This window comes from Ambystoma mexicanum, chromosome 9 (assembly GCF_040938575.1).
Source record: "Ambystoma mexicanum isolate Mex_15411 chromosome 9, UKY_AmexF1_1, whole genome shotgun sequence".
NCBI classification, from domain to species: Eukaryota; Metazoa; Chordata; class Amphibia; order Caudata; family Ambystomatidae; genus Ambystoma; species Ambystoma mexicanum.
Genome location: NC_090931.1, coordinates 247,262,014 through 247,279,514, shown reverse-complemented (window position 1 = coordinate 247,279,514; position 17,501 = coordinate 247,262,014). Strand labels below are relative to the sequence as shown.

At 43.5% G+C, this 17,501-nt stretch overlaps 1 protein-coding gene across 1 annotated transcript in view; it reads right to left on the bottom strand.

The window, feature by feature from the left end:
• Nucleotides 1–17,501, bottom strand: part of LOC138487919 (zinc finger protein 773-like) — a 160,631-nt gene that overhangs the window by 88,176 nt on the left and 54,954 nt on the right. The window contains exon 3 of the mRNA XM_069614545.1: nucleotides 14,338–14,448. Within this exon, the coding sequence (XP_069470646.1) occupies nucleotides 14,338–14,448 (111 nt within the window). The remainder of the gene's footprint in view (nucleotides 1–14,337; nucleotides 14,449–17,501) is intronic.

Sequence of the window (17,501 nt, the reverse complement as noted above, 5' to 3'; positions counted from 1 at the left end):
CACTGAACAATGCTGCCCTCAGCTATCTTCCGGATAGATTGTGCAAGGAATCTGGTGTTCGAGATGGGTGTGTAGTTTTTGGGGTCAAGAGATGGCTTTTTAAGAAGAGGCTTGACAAATGTGATTTTGAAGGCATCAAGGAATGTGCGAGAGCTGGGGGAGTTATTTAGTATTTTTCTTGCATGTTCTCCTGCGCAGGTGGATGAGAATATTTCTTTTAAGACAGAGTCGGGACCGGGGTTAAGGGGGGGAGCCGGATGGTTTGCTAGCTGATAGTAGGTCAAGAAACTCGTTGCTGGAGACGGGCTTGAAGGAATCGAAAGTGGGTACATCGGGGAATGGGGCGAGGGGGTTGGGGGGAAGGGGTGGTTGATGGGTTGCTCGGTCATTGGGTGGGGGAGAGGAGGGACAGTTTGTTGTTAAGGACGGTCGTCCTGTCAAGAGCGGTGGCGTAGAAGTGTAGGGAGAGTGAGTCACAGAGTGCTTGTGGTGCAATTGGGTTTGATGAATTCAGAAATGATTTTATGGAGTTCTTTGCTGCGGTTTCCACAGATGAGAATTTGTTTGTTGTAATAGGCTTTTTTGGCTTTCCAGATTCCAGCTTTGTAATTACGATGGTAATTACGATGGTGCAAGGCGAAAGCGGATCTGCTGAGAATGGTTTTTAATGCTCGCCATTTGCATTCTAGAGATTTATTTTGTTTTTTTGGTGTTCCTCAGTTCGGCCGTGAACCATTTGGGAAATGGGCCACTGCGTGAGGAATTGGGGGGTGAGAGGGATTAGAGATCCACTGAGCCAAGAGTCGAAGGAGTCGATGGTTAAGGATCTGTTTGGAGGGGGCGTTGGAGGGGATCTAAGAAGTAGGGCCTCAGCAAGATCGGGAAAGATCTTTGTTTTGTTCCAGCATTTCAGGTCATGGTGGGGGGCAGGTGGGGTGTAGGGGGATTAAGAGGGATGGGCGGAGTGAGGATGGAGAAAGGGACGACAAAGTGGTTGGATCCCCACCACCAAAAGAGACTCCTTCGAAAAAACCTGACATTTTTTAATCATGTCAGCCATTACTATAGCATTATCACCGTTCACAAGACTTCATGAATCTTTGAACGACACCTTAAAGGACCCCACCACAATACAGGCAATGATCCATACCAAACTGATCTACTTAAAAGGCTATGTAATGGCACACGAAGAATGTACAAAATCTGCACAAGACCACAACCAATGCAAAATCCCAACACAGATTCCCGCGAGGGTAAATAGCCCAAAGAAAGATGGGCGTAGCTGGAACAGAACTACGAGAGTTGTGGCCTAGCAAACTTCACCAGTTATCGATCTGACCATACCCACCCCTCTGAGCAGTACTCAAACTCAAATGGAACCCCAAATAACAAAACAAACCAAACGGGCAGTGATACCTGAGGGGAAAAAGGAAGTGCTACTCATTGTGGACGACATCGCTCACCCTCAAACCGCAAACCACATCACTACACAAAACCCATACCATCCCTTCCTGATCTTCAAAAGAAATTTAGGAAAGGAAAGAATCATTAACAGCTAGAAGAGACAGTCAAAACCACAAGGGCCCCGACCTCTTCAGCTCAAACAAAAGTGAAATCAAGAGAAGTCCAGTCCGAGAGACTAAGGCCGAATCCAAGGTCACCGGAAAAGCCAGAAACCACAGTCAATCCCACTAAAAAAACCTCTAAGCGTATTAGGCACCGCCAATCACCAAAAACAATTGATGACTTTATGGAAAGTGAGATTCTTAGGAACATCAGTCAACACTTTGAGGAGAATTCCACGCCATGCTCTACAAGTGATACAGCCCCTGTTCCAGAGAGGAAAGTTAACTTTGCCTCCATACCTTCTAGCTCATCCCTCAACACAGAAGACGAAAATCCTGACCAGAACTCACCTTTCTTCATGTTAGAAGAGCGTCGTAAAAGTATAATGCGGGCAGAAAACTAGAGAAATTTGAGTACCACCCAACGTCCGTTTGGTAGATCCCACCAAAGTCCTACAGACGCGGTACCTATTAGACCAGCTTTAGAAAAACCAAGTCAGAGAACCCCACTGGTCAGCCAAACGAACAGTAACCTAACCACTGAACAAGAAAGACCCACACGTGAGAAAGAAACCAAGAGACCTACAACTGACACCCGTACCTGAAGAAAGGACACTAGAGACCTCCACTATCTATCCAAAACAGAAATATACCGAAAAGCCCCAACTTGGTGGTGGCTGTTTAAATTAGAACAAATACAAGGCAATCACGACGATGTGATTCTCAACAGACGCTCAGTGTTGACTTTGTTTCACCACGTACCGAAACTGAGGAGGATAAAAACAGAAGACATAAAGATCGTGGACCCTAGCCATAGGAATGGTAGAGCATTAACTTACCTACACATTTCGTCAGAGACGGTCGAAGACCTGCTAAGGAAAGAGGTAGAAGACCTTCTTACACTAGGGTACGACCTTACCGAACCAAACGACAACAGACAAAGTTCTCGGAGTAAGGCTCAAACTCCAACGGATCGTGAAAGGTCAAAAAATCAATGAGCAACTAGTGAAGACAGAAACTACAGGAAAAACCAGAGGGCCCGAGTCGTCGTTACAAAAAGCCAAACCTCACCAGCCACATTTTGCCCCCTCACTCGGAAAACATGAATACGAACCTCAAAGCCCATACCAGACAGCCAAGGCATGAAGCAAACAAAAGCAACACCACGACTCGTCAGCAAACGATAATAACCAATTGACCAGCAAAAGTAATAAAACTTATGAAAAAAACAATCAGATAAAAAGTTCAAACCGTACCAACTGAGCCAGAGATCAACGTGAATAAGCCGACTATCCCTGGCCTATGGGCTTGGCTCCCCAAAGCCCTTAAAGCAAAGAGGAACAAATAGCAACTCAAGTACCAAGAAAACATCTCTTCGTAACAACACAAACCAGATACCGTTACGCACAATTTAAGACTCTGCTCCTGGAACACACAGGGTTTTCTGCACCTGACCACCACCGGTGATGTAAACCTTGGCCATTACGACATTGTGTGTCTACAAGAAACGTGGCTCATGAAAGCACCCACCCTTGATGTGTACGAAATTACCCTGACACAGGCGAAAAAGAGCACCATGGCTCGACCTTCATCTGGCCTCCTAATGGCTAACCGCATTGGGCATGGGCTTAAGATGGACACAGTTCTGACGGCAAACCAAAACCTGCTAGCAGCTCTCTTAACATGAACCCATAAAAGTGACCTAGACAAGAGCATGCAATGTACACCAGTAGCTGTCTTGAATATGTACTGGAACCCTGCCAAAATTGAAGCTACAGCCTTCCTGATGGAAAGTGAGACAGTAATTGACGAGATCTTGGCGGTCCACCAATTGTCATACATCTTACTCTGCGGAGATCTAAATGCCACCTGCATACTCCATGAACCCAAAAGAAATCTCACTCCATCAGATCACAGACGTTGTATCTGGTTAAATCTAATAAACTCCAGAAAACTACAAAGCCTAGACACAGTCTTCCCCAATCATGCCCGCCTGCCTACTTGTACTAACGGGAAGATCCAATCAACAATCGATCACATCTTCGTCTCAAGACCGTTCCTAGACCTGATCACGTCTTTCGAGGTGGCCCAAACTAAGGCCAGTGACCACAACCTTCTAACAACCACCTGGAAGAGTATTAACGACCCAGTGGAAAAACTGCCGTACCAGCTTGAACCAAATCCTCAAGGGAATAGACTTCAGCTCTCGGCCAAAGACATTAGAGAGCTGAGCAGCAAGTACGAAGAGACCAAAACCAGCAAACAGTACAACTTGACTGACTACAGTCCTCTGCTAACAGCTTACAAAAAGGCTAGCTCAAGAAAGCGTCCATCCACTAATCTCAAAAAACACACTTACGACATGCTGCTAGTCCAAAAACGACGAGAATATCGAAAAGCTATAAGAAACGCAGTGAAGCTAGACACTGAGCACGCCAAAACTGATAGACAAGAGGCGAAAAAAAATCTAACGAACCTGGCTGAGATAACACTGAGCGAAACTCTACCAAGACTCGGAAGCATTACTCAAGTCCACCTGTACGAAAAACGTGAGAGAATTTTGGTCACTACTAAACTCTACTACACCAAATAAGAGTGAAACCATTCTGAACCTGGACAAATTACGTCAAGGAAATTTTCAAACTACCTTTGGGCCAGACATCTCCAAAACCCATAAAAAACCAGACATCTTGGGAAAAACTTGACAACCAAGAAGAAATCTATAACTTAAAAAAAAATGAAAAAGTTCAAGAGCTCCTGGCCCTGAGGGCATCACCAACATAGATCTAAAAGCCCACCCTGAAGCCTGGCCAAAATTCATACCAGCCTCATGGACTTCAGCCACCATAGTCCCTATATATATATATATAAATAAAAGAGAGGCGACAGTAACAATCAGTAACAATCCTAACAATCCTAATTACCAACCAATCACGTTGCTTGACCCGATTGGAAAGGTCTGTGGTGCTCTACTCTTGAGAAGGTTTCAAGCTTGGGCGAATGAGGCACTGTGCAATGACCAGTTTCAGTTTCAATCAGCGTTCAAGAATAACATGGGAACTACAGCCAACATCCTGGTAATAAGCGCCCTAAAAAGCAAAGTGATAGAAGGGGGCCCAAGGCTATTCATGGCTTTCATAGACTTCACTCAAGCCTTTGACAGGGTCGACAGGACCCGCCTTTGGGACAAGCTAGAAGGTTGTTCCTGTCCTAACGAAATCTTGGATCCCATCAGAGCCCTCCACAAAAACACCAAAGTGAGAGTTTGGCTGAACTGCAAAGGGTCCCTATCAGCAACAATTGTGATCCAAAGGGGAGTCAAACAGGGATGCCCGTTGGCCCCCCCCTCTCGTTTTTTGGCCTACCTCGGAGACTACCAAACATCAGAAGTCTCCATCAGATCATTTCCACCTAAGTTAGGTCAACAAAAAAAAAAAAATAATCAGCAGGCTACGACCTCATTTTAATCGACCAGAAACCCATAGGACTCCAGCGGCAACTTGACAACCTATTGTCATATACAAACATTAACAACCTGTAAGTCAACAAAGAAAAAACTAAAATAATGATTCTGGAAAGAACAGCCAGGAAACCTGACAAGACCAAATGGTACTTCCAATCGTCTGAGATCGAAAAAGTAAGGAGCTTCAAGCACCTAGGCGTAACACTGGACAGCTCAAAAAGAGAATCAGCTATGCAAGACACCTTACGATCAAAAATCAGAAAACTGGCAACCCAAGGAAAGGCATTTGACCAGAAATTTGGCTGTTTCTCATCAATACCAGTCATCGATTTCTATAAAATGAAAGTAGTACCTTCAATAATCTATGGAGCAGAGGCAATGCTGTTGATACCAAGTGAAACATGGCCTAAACTCGAAGCGTACTACTGGAGGACAGGTCTCGGCTTACCAATCTCTACACCAGTAGCGTCAATTCGAAGAGAACTGAGCCTTCTGTCTTTACAAGGGTCATTGAACTGTAACTCCCTGATGCTATTCAGAAAGTGTTTGCTTCCCACAAGCACACTGCCCTACAGAATAATAAATTCAGAGATGGAGAACCAAACCAATAAAATGCTACAAACTTGGAGGACAGATATCACAGCCCTTTTAAGCATCGATTGAGAGCGATGAGGAGGAACTGGTGAGCAACCCGGCAAAAGTACTGAAAAAAAAATCAAAGAACTAGACTGGATCCAGACTTTGTCAAAATCTTCAGAAAACAAGTTAACATCACACCTGCCTACAAACAAAGATATTTAATGAACTACAGGGCTATATCAAACAATTTCCTAGCAGACAAGCTAGAAACTGCCTCCTAAGAGCAAGAATTAAATCTACTACCAACCAATGAAATCAAAGCTATTCGAGGACTCGCAAGTACAAACCATTGTAGACTTTACCGAAATGCAAACGAAAAAGAGACAGTCCGGCATCTCCTTTTAAACTGCTAGGAAACTGTAAAAATCAGGTCAACGTACATGCAGTACTGTTCGTCTGACCCATCGCTGGAGACCGAAAACTGCTGGTGGTCTAGGATGATCAGCGGAGACAAACCAACCTGGCTAATGGCAACGTCTAAAATACTCCAACATTTAATGACCAAGTTGGAAATCCTGCCTTAACTCTGGAAATTGTCTGGAACAGTAATACCTAATTCATCGATGCTTTCACTCTACCTGTCGACATGACACGTACCTAAAAGCGCAGTAGTGATAAAGGGCCGACTCGCGGCTGAAAAAACAAGCAAACTTCGAGAAAAATTCAGCGGCTGTAGAAGACGATGTTGTAAAAATCTATTATTTGATTAACACAAATAAAAAAAATGGTTGGATCAGGTGAGGGGTATGGGGGATAGATGAATCAGGTCATGGGAGCTGAAGATTGCATCGAGGGTATGCCCCCTAGAGTGGGTTGGACCGTTCATATGAAGGGAGAGGTTGAGCGCATCAAGACTGTCGACTAGAGAATGGGTAATGGGGTTGGTGGGAATGTCCAACCAGATATTGAAGTCTCCTAGGACAGTCAGCGAGCAATGATTTACTTGTATGGTGATGACAGAATCACAGAGGTTTTTTGAGAAATGTCTGTCGTAATCAGGAGGTCTGTAGATGAGTAGGAAGGTATGGGAGATGGTTGGGGGTAGAGAGAGTTTAACTAGAAGGGATTTGAATGATACAATACGATATGAAATGGCATTTATAAAGCGCCCATACACAAGTGTTTCAGGGCGCGACGAAGCAAGGGAGGGGAGACAGTAGGAAACAGGCAACGATCCTACTACGCCAGGTGTCATGATGGAATGCATGTCTGAGATTCAACGAGTGAGACGGAGAAATGAGATTTGAAGAGGACTGCCACGCCGCCTACTCTGGAAGGTCTGTTGAGCAGGATGAGGGAGTAGCCGGTGGGGAATGCTTCATGTGCAACAGGGGCAAAGTCGTCGTAGAGCATGGTTTTAGGGATATAAAACCTAAGTCAGGTTTGTCAGAAGAGAGGAGGTTGAAGATGCTGTGTCTGTTTTTCACTACAGAGCGGGCATTAAAAAGGATGCACTTGACTTCGGTGTGGGATGTGGTCATGGGGGGTAGTCCCTTAAAGCATAAAGTGGATTGGGACTTTGTAGAATATATTTAATGTTAAACCAAAAGTGTCCACTATGCTAAAGTAAAGAAAAAGATTTGTTAAAATTAAATTCAAAGCAACTTAATTTGTTTTGTATCGTATGCCGCGGATATCACAATATATTCTTTGCTACTGTATTTTTTTGTCAATGTAATTTATTTTGCATTTTCAAGAAACACTTCTAAATGTAAATATACAATCTAAGGTGTTAAGAAGGTTGTAAAACAAAAGAAAATTAGGAGAGACACATTTGGTTCAGTTTTTACAAATAAATAGATGCAGACAGTCAATAAATCAATAAATACAAATAGTACAAAAACACGTATAAAAGGAAAAACCAAATTTCCAGAAAAACAGAGGGAAACTGACGGCCCAAAATTCAGTATTACAGGTGCCGCTAATTCATGAATGCAGGTCTGCCGACGTGTTGGTGTTTGGGAAAAGGAAAGAACCCTGAACATCTGCACAAATGTGTTCGTGCATAGGTGGTTGCATCATCCAACATTGGTTTGAAATAAACTTCAAAATGAGTTCCAAAGAAAAAGGGGTCTTCCTTTCATTGATGGAATTTAAACATCCGTAACACGTTTCGGATCTGCCCCCTGCTGGGCATGTGAATTTTACTGAAGCCTTCCTCAGGGCGGGAACACGAGAAGATGGCGAACCAACTTAACCTCGTATGGAGGCAGACAAGAAAAGATAGCAAAAACAGGTTTGTTTAAGGAATGTTTACAGTTGGTCTGGCATTAATCTAAATCTAGAAAAAATATTTTAGTTTTGCAACAAAAATGAGAACCTAGTGGGGGCAACGTCCTTACCCTGATTCTGGGCATGGACTGAATCGAAAAGACCCACTTAGGCAATGGTTGGAGTCTTCCACAGGTAGGAAGGGTGCATCATGGAACATGAGGTCCCAAGGGCGCAGCCACTCGCTGTCCTTTATTCAGTTGCTGGGACAGAATAGAGAAAAGAAATAAAAACAATATATCTATCTCTTTCAAAACTCGAAAATAATTTTTGGCTGAGAGAGGTAGTTGAATTAATTGTCTCATACCTCTTGTGGAGAAAGTCGTGTCTAATTAACTGTTTCTCAATGGGTCTTCGGACGTCTTGAATGCGTATGTGGCGCCGAATTCAGCTGTACTTGCTGTGGTGCATGGACTGGAGAACCCCAGTGAGAAAACGAAGTTGGTGAGTTGGTGTGTTATTATACACCAACATCACTTTTAACAGAACTTAGTTAGGGTGTCTTTCATTATGAAGGATGACGGTGAGTAGTGGTCCAGTAATTACCTTAAATCGTTTTTCGAATTCGTGAATGCCTCACTGTTGCAGCACGCCTTTGCAGTGACCGCGAGTGAATGCTGCCGAGGATTTTTCAGCGTCCGGAGTGCTGAGTCATGACTGTAGAACAAGAACACTGCCGTTGCTTCTGCGGGTGTGTCTCGCGATGCAAGTGCTTGATTGGCTAAGGCCGGTCTGGGGCAGCACTTCTGGTTGATTCAGTGTGAGCGCACTGCGATTGGTGCGCTGAGGAGTCTGTTTGTTAGTGCTGTGGAGGTGTGTCCCTACGGCATTGAATCTTGCACAGCGCACGGTTGCTAGTGTTATTGAAGAGTTTTTTGTGCGTATGTCCAAATTGTCGCGGATAGGTAAACCCGACTTGTATTGCACCTGACATCAGACCAAATGTATTTATATATCGGGGTATTAAGGCAAAAGTTAATTTTGGCATGTTCGCGCCAACGAAGGTGTTCAGTAACAATTATTTGTATATCAATTGCACGATAGTTCCCACTCATACGGTACATCTTTATTATGCTGGCCAGTTTTTCATGCAATTTAATGCTCATTTAATAATTAAGGTGTATTAAACCTTATTTACAAACTTTGATTGGACTGATAAGCATCTGCCAAGGTACTGTTCACACTCCTAGCCGTCAAGACATGTTGCACTGAATGCTGTGTTCAGTGTAGGCTTATGTGTTGCAGACTCTTGTGTTTCAAATTGGAGGTACATATTCTTCATTTAAACCATGTTTGTGACTAGAGAGTTTGTGGATCCATCTCGCTTCTTTGTGCTGGAGACTGCGTGATGCATTTGCAGAGTCCTTAACTACATCTAAGATCCACCGTTTGATATAATTCGGGGTATGATGTTTTTCTAGAAAATGATTCACAAGGGGTGCTGATGTATTTTTGCCACACAGGCATTCGATGCAGTAGATAGCTTGCTTTGTTTTACAATTTGTCATTAGGTTTAAGTGCCAAGTCTTTGTCCCAATGTTGAAATTTTTAATTTTGCAGGTGAATTGGCACACTGAACATGAGCCACAGGGAAAGTGTCCAACAATCGTCCTAAGGTCCCAAAGTCCAGTTCTTGGGGCTGTTTTTTTGAATTTAGAATGTACCAAAGTGTCACGTATGTTTTTTGCTCTTTTAAAAGCAAATCGTGGCATTGGGGAATCCGGTAAGCTCAGTTTGACAATGGGCCAATATTTACACATTAATTTATTGATCTGAAAGGTATGAGGGCTGTGTGTAATCACACAGGTCATTTTTTCGAGGTCAGAGTGTTCCCGAGCATTGTTGTTTTGTGATAGCAAGATATCACTATCTGTAAATCTTGCCCTTTTCTTGGAGTTTGAGACCAGTTTCTTGGGGTAGCCTCTATCTAACAAACGGTTGCTAAGGTCCTCAGATTGTTGGTAAAAATCTGCAAGGTTAGTACAATTCCTCCTTACTCTGAGGAACTGGCCGTATGGTAGATTTTCACACAGGTGGCGTGGACGATTACTTGAAAAATGCAGAAGAGTTTTTTCCGAGCAGTGGTCTTTCGATACAAACAACATTTCAGAATTCCGTCTTCGTGTCCGATTTTTAAATCAAGGAAACTGATTTCCTGATTGCTGCTTTCCATAGTGAACTGGATCTTACTATCAATGTTATTTAACCAGCTTAAAAAGAGATTGAGTTCAGTTTCTGAGCTGCTCCATATGAACACAATATCATCAATGTATCATTTCCAATATGAGATACAATTTTGATAAGGGTTATCGCATAAAATGTTATTTGTCTCAAAATTGGACATAAACAAAATCGCTAAACTGGGGGCGAATATTGCGCCCATCGCTGATCCTTTGGTCTGCACATAAAATTGCCCGTCAAATTCCAATTTATTTTTTTTACATAGAGCTAAAGTCATTAGTTCCAAAATGAAATTGTGAGGTACTCTGTTTTGCTGATCATGGTGAGTAAGTATTTCATGTATACATTCAATGGCCTGATCTTGAGAAATACTTGTGTACAATGATTTAATATCTTAATATCTCACAAGGGGAGTTTTTCAAAAATTTGGATGGTGTGCGTAGTGTCTCGCAAATAGCCGTTTTGTGCTTAAAGGTTTTAAAAAGACATCAATAAATTTGCACACTGGTTCCAAAACTGAGCCGCACCCAGACACAATGGGCCTGCCTGGTGGGGTAACTGAATTTTTGTGAATTTTGGGTAATGCGTATAATGATGGGGTGCGGCCTTGACTCGTAGTTAGAAATTTTAGTTCTTAATCACTAATCCATTTCCTTTCATAAGCATATTGTGCCATGTTTGCCATTTCAGATTTAATTTCGCTCGCTGGATCTTTTTTTATTTTCTTGTAGCTTTCCTGATCTTGAAGCAATTGATTAACCATAGTGCAGTATTGGTCATTGGACATAATCACAATGCCTCCGCCTTTATCGGCTGGTTTGATCACAATATTAGGCTTTTTGGAGAGCTCAATTAGTGCCCTTTGTTCGGCGGGGGGAGGGGTCATCAGGAAAAGTTCTGGAGGAGCATGATGGGGTTCTGGGTCATTGAGACTGGAAGAGGAGGGAGGTATTGCTGGGGGAGGGTGCCATCGGGTTCTAAGTGGCGGGGGAAGGGGTTACATCGGTGAAAGATGGGAAGAGTAGGCAGGCGGAGGAGGAGGATATCAGGAGGGTGTGGGTGGGGTCGGGGAGGGGCGGGTGCACAGAAGGTCAGTGGGTGTGAGGGGGTTAGAGATTGGAGTGGGTCTCGAAGGGATCGGGGGTTCAGGTGTACAGGCTGAGAAGTCAAGAGAGTGGGGCTGGAAGTAGGGATAGGATGGGGGTATTCTGAAGGGATGGTGTAGAATTGGTGAGGAATGGGCCGTCGCGGAGGGGAGCCAGGCTCGTTTTCTACTATTTATGGGTTTTGCTGCAATGGGGGTGTGAGAGAGGGTGGGGGGCCGGAAGGTGTTGGAAATGAAGTTACCGTTCTTACGAAGGTGAGACGTGCAGTTTTTGGAGAGGAGAAGGGATATGAAGGGGAGGGTTTGTTGGTGGGGGGCCGAGGGGGGGGTTAGTGATGGGGAAGGTAGGGTGGTAGTGAGAGGGTGGGTGGTTCTGTTGTTGGTTAGGAGAGGGGGGCTTGGTGGTGTGGGGGGGAGAAGGGAGGAGATGTTCGAAGGGGGGTGCAAGGAAGGAGTGGAAGCAGATGTGGGTTTGAGCTGTTTGGAGCGTCAGAGGGCTCCTCTGGATTGGGAGTTTGATAGGGGGTGAGGTGTCTTGGGAAGGGGTATTATGGAGTTCTCAATAGTGGTCAGAGGGAAGGAGGGAGCGGAGGGGTAGGGTGGGAAGGGTGGGCAGGTATAGGCTTCTGTTAGTTTGATCTATATACTGATGATAAAAAAAAGCTTTGTCAAAAATAATCAACTTTCCACCTAAATTGGGAAATGTTTAACCAAACATGGTGGGTCTACGCAGATGGCCTAATGGGGTTGGAGAACATGCTAATAGACTTACAACAAACCCTTAAGGCATTATGGATATTTTCGGTTAACCATAATCTTCAGATCAACACCTCAAAATCATTTGCAATAGGATTTACAAAGAAGCGTATAAAGAAGCTAAAATAAATGCAGTATTTACATACCTCACTGTTTAAGAGCATTTCAGAGATGAAATAGGTTTTAATATCACTATCCACGACTATTATATGATACTATAGCAATGTATAGCTCACCCTTAGTAGCAAGGAATAGGACATTTTGTTGGAAACATGGGTGCTGTTTACTTCAGTCCCCAAAATACTCATCAACAAAATCATTCTTTAAATGCCACTTTTAGGCTATGACGCAGAAGCAAAAGTATCAAGGAAAAGGTGGAATTGCCTGGAAGGACAGATTTGGAAATGTCTGCTGGGACTTCCGCAGTCTATAGCCATATAAATTATTAGATAAGAATTAAATTGGGATCCAACGTTTACGTCAGTAATGCTAAAATGTGTGTACATTTATTTGAAAATTCAATCTTCAGAACCAAAAACATTTTTTGGGGTATATGAAATAAATGCACACAAAAAGGAGTCCTGCATGTTATACAAAATACATGCAGGACTGTGAGAATTTCTAATCTGATCACCAATTCCAAACTGACATAATTTGGCAAAATTGCCTATCCCTTTAATAGGAGCCTATCCACTCTAGTTGGAATGCCCATTTGCCCATCTGTGGGCCATGACCAGGACTCACATGTGATTGGTGTAACAGCATTGGCTTGTTGAGTCAGCTGTGGGACATGCATTGCCATCACAGAGAGTGGCGTTGTGGACAAGCCTATTTGAGGCCCAGCCGCTATTTTAGATTCATAGCATTCTTATTCCAAGCATAGAGTAGACTGCCCATGCAAAAGCTCTTCTGCCTTTCCTGTGGAATTGAGCAATATAGATTACCTTATCTTCCTCTTGGTCCCATCCAGACTTTAGCCTGTCCAGGACATCTTATCGCTGCTGGCTGAATACTAACCGAAAGAGTTAAACCGGAGGAGACCTGAGGAGGGGTTCTCTTTTTTACAATCAATAAGGTCTCAGGGATATTGGCTGGGGATGTTTTCTGGAAGATGTGGCAGGAGGGCCAGTACTTCCTTACCTGATGTTATATGTCCAGCCAGAAGAACTGTGATAAAACACAGCCATGGGTCTTTGTGATTACCAAATCACCAGCAGCTAAATGTGAATGAGACATTTGTAACACACTTTTCTGAAAGGTTAGGGGACCTAGGAATTGGTACAGAGTCTTCCTTTCACCCTGCACACTGTTCTCATCCTGCTAAAAGTACAGATCCCTTTTCTTACCCCTTTCCTCTTCTGGGTTAAACCGTGAGAAAGCATTCCTTACGGTGGCACATTCCTGTAGGATGCAGCCAAGTCTTGTGAATGTTCTCTGTTCCTTCGGAGTGTTAATACTGGGGTGGTATACTGATTTGGATGGGAGGACCCACATCCTCAGACCACCCTTCTGGCAAGGGATAAGCTCTGCAGCCCTGCTAGCCCTGGCATAAGAATGTGTTTGCAAACGAACTGCGCAATGCCATGCTCACTTTGACTGCTGTAGAGATGGGCACCATTGTTAATTATTAGGCTGCCCTGACAATCCTGGTCCAGAACTCCAGCTACTGCAGCTAGATAATGTAACTAAACTAGGGCCAGCACGAGCGATGATGAGAGCCTGTTTTGGCAGGCGTTTTACTAGTGAAAACATGTTAAGATTAAAGTGTTAAAAAAAAAAAATATATAGATGTTCCACGTTTAAAAAAAAAAATATTTCTCTAGAGGGGAATTTTTCTGATCCCTCGCCCCACACCCCAAGTACCAGTTGGACTACAAAAAAGGTGGGGAAAATACACACAAGCGTGAGAGGAGATTCAATGTTGACAGGTACAAAATCACGACCCAACATTAGGATGCAATTTAACTGCATGTTTGCATGATAATTTACAGGACCAAATGTTTGTCCTGATGGTACAGCTGCACTGAGAATAAGCAGAGGATGCCAGATATATACGGGAACTACTTTTTGCTACTGAGCAACAAATCCTAATTCCAATCCCTGCATTCCTTGGGTTAGGGTGGCAGAGAGCAACATGCAAGCCAGTTATGATAAATGTAGAGCTTGTGCCCCTTGCACATGTTAGTGTAGCGAGAGGAAGTGGGCATATATGACTGGTTCATTCCTCAGTTCCAACAACTTCTTAAGTGTGTGTTTATAGGTTTGGGGTTTTGGCATGTATGTTTCCTTAGACCTATGTGTGCATATGGGGGCAGCTTTACTGTTTCTGCTTGGACACATCTTCACTTGTCACGCACCTGGGGAACGATTGATGCTTTGTCTTCTTTCAGAATCTTCATCAATGACTAAATGCTGATCTTCCTTTTTTTTGGCGCTTATGGAAAAGACAGACTTGGCAATAATAGGACCTGTGTAAAAATAAATAAATAATCTAAAGCAACTCCTAATATTACAAAATATTTCAATATTGCTATAGTTCAGATCAAAAAGCACAATCTGTCAAACAATTCCAAGCACAAACAAAGCCATTTTAAATAAATAACATGTCAGAAGAGTAAAGCAGATAATTAGCAAACATAAAAAGGTGAACAGTTTTAAACATTTGTCAAAATGCAAAATTGAGGCCACTTGAGAACTAATGTAAACATGCCAATGTGTCTGCTTGCGTTCCAGGCCCTTTGGACTTACTGGGTGAGATTTTGCTTGTACGTTTCATGAATTCCCCATTCCTTTCAGATAAACCATGTTGTGTAGCTGGAAGCTGAACTAGCATTTTAGACAAACTAAAAGAGCCTCTTACGTGGATGTCTTGCAGTACCTAAACAGCAATATTACCAAACTCTACACAAAGCCTTTTAGGCTATATAGTAGCATAACAAAAATATAGACTTGTTTCTTTAGCAGCAGCACGGCAGTTGCATAACACGCAGTCGATTGAATCAATCTAAGAATCGATCTAAATAAAAAGGGAGTGATCAAATGCAATTGACTGACGCCTAAATCAACCCCAGATCTCTCCTTTACCTCCATCTTTAAGAGTCCACGTCTGACAGCTCTCCAAATGTATACTCTTATGCCCCAAAGGGTCATCAATCTCAACTATGACTAATTTGCCAAACTTCCTCTCCTTCCATGTCTGCAGATGTATTGCCGGAGGACAATTTGCCTTCTAATTTCATTTCAGATCAGGCTAGGTGATCCATACAATCAAGAACCAACATGTCATAGATATCACTCTGGTGAGGTGCTTTATTTTAGCAACTTAAAAACACATGAAAGGGCACTTCTATCTTGTATACAGACCTTGGAGGAGTATAAACACAGCCGGTCAACCCTGGAGAATAGAAAACACTGATCACAAACCAAACAGCTCCAGGGTCGAAATGGACATAAAATCCAAGATGGCGGCTTGAGCTTTTTAAACACTGCTACATAGATCATGTGACTAGAGATCAGCGACTGAGAATATTGTGGATTTCGGAAGAGTGGCGGGCCAAAAGGCCAACAAGACCAGTGGGAACAGCATGAACTCCTTACCAATAAGGTGACGACATGAAATGTACAAGAAGGGGAATTGCAGAAGCAGTGGGGTGGGGGGGGGGGGGTGTGAGGACCTAGAAGAGGTGAGACAGCTGCAGATGCCTAGTGGAGTGCGGACCCACCAATTGCTCTTAGGAGAAGCTGCTCTGACTTTGCTGGGACTGACTCTACGAGGAGGACTGCAGAAGGGAATCCATGCTATTAGAAGAGTTCTAAGACCTGGAGCCAGTGGTGTGAATTTGACAGTGATTCAGGAAAGAATGACTCCAAGGGAGAAGGAGACACTCAAGATCCCAATCCATGAGTGAGGGGAGCTCCCAGAAGAGTTGGAAAGACTGATATCTGGAGAGTAGAGTTGTGCGCCGTGAGGAGTCAGAGAAGCCACTGATGGTGGCGGTCTTTAAAAAACGGAGATGGAACAAGAAGAAATACAAGGATAAAGCCAGATGCAGCATGTTGGGAATTGTAGTTCAAGTACCGCAATGTCTCTCAGAAGAGTCATAAGAATGCATTCTGCAAATTGAAGTGAAAGCACCAAAGAGTGAAAAGATATTGTGAGACAGAGCAACCTGATGCCGCATTCTGGGAATGCAGCAAAGTGTCCACAAAGATGGCGGGAGAGAAAGAGGACTGACATAGCATTATGGAAAATTAAGTGAATATCCCAAAGGATCACCAAGAAATCATCTTTGGCAAGAAATGGCATTCGGACAATATTATAGAAATTTCATTCTGGTATTTTAAAAAAATGTGACTGGTAAATAGATTCCACGTCGAAGTGACTGATTCTGACTTCTTTTTTATAGCAAATATTTTTACTGATGTTAAGGACCAAGAGTCAAGGAAGTGTAAACAGTATACAAAAATTACTAATGGTAAAACAAATTCAATACCATCTTAAAGTTAGGTAGAAAAAGAATTATAAAACAAATGCAATAACATTTTTAATAACTAGAACTGAAAACATACGTACATACAGTAAAAAGGGAAAAAGAATTCACCAAGGCACTGTATGGGAGGAAGGAGCCGTGTTGAGCCCCCCTACATTCTAGGCGAAGCATATGTTAAGCTCATTCAATTGTTGGCAGTACACACTCGGCCGAACCCGGATGACGGGTGGGAGGTAGCCATTGAATGACACCTAACCAATGTGTTTCGCAGGAGCCCAGGGACTCATCTTCTATTTACAGCAACTCCATCTTTTGATAGGCCTCACATGAAACTCAGAGGCAAGCCTGGATATCTCCCATGTCCAGCACAGCCAGCCCGGACAGCCCCCACCACCTCCTCACTGTCGGCGCTGCAGCGGTCCTTTTCTCACGGAAGCCTGGGAGCGAATTGTTGCAAGCTGACACTGTAGCTCGCTTCTTCCTATGAAATCATTGCCCTGTCTGTGACCGGGCGGGAGCCTGGCCCTTGGAAACCATTTGTCGCCAGATAACTGCCCGTGCTCAAACAGCCCCAGCATTAAGAGTTACTGTCTGAATGAACCTCAAGCCCCTTACCTCTAATGTAACAGTGGTGGGACCCATGACCATGGGCCACCCTTAATTGCCCCCATATAACTAATCCAGAGCAGACATATATCCTCCATGTACTAACAAATCCCGACACCCTTGTTTGATCCTCGAGGCATCTCATAAATGTGCCCCAGAATTACATGTGAGATAAGGCACCCAGACCACCGCACAGCTGCCCCACTTGGGTCTGGGTCACGAATGCCCACCTTGGTCTACAATTATCGATGTTAATGTGTTTTGATGAACCATGAGTGCCATACTAAATCATGCATGCCTATTACTACTGTGAAGTCTAGCTTAGCCGGAATAATAGCTGTGTGGACCCAACGTGACCCATCGCCTCTCCCCGATGAGCCCAGCTGCCCCACACGCCTCAAGAAGTAACTAGTCCAGCTCCAGCC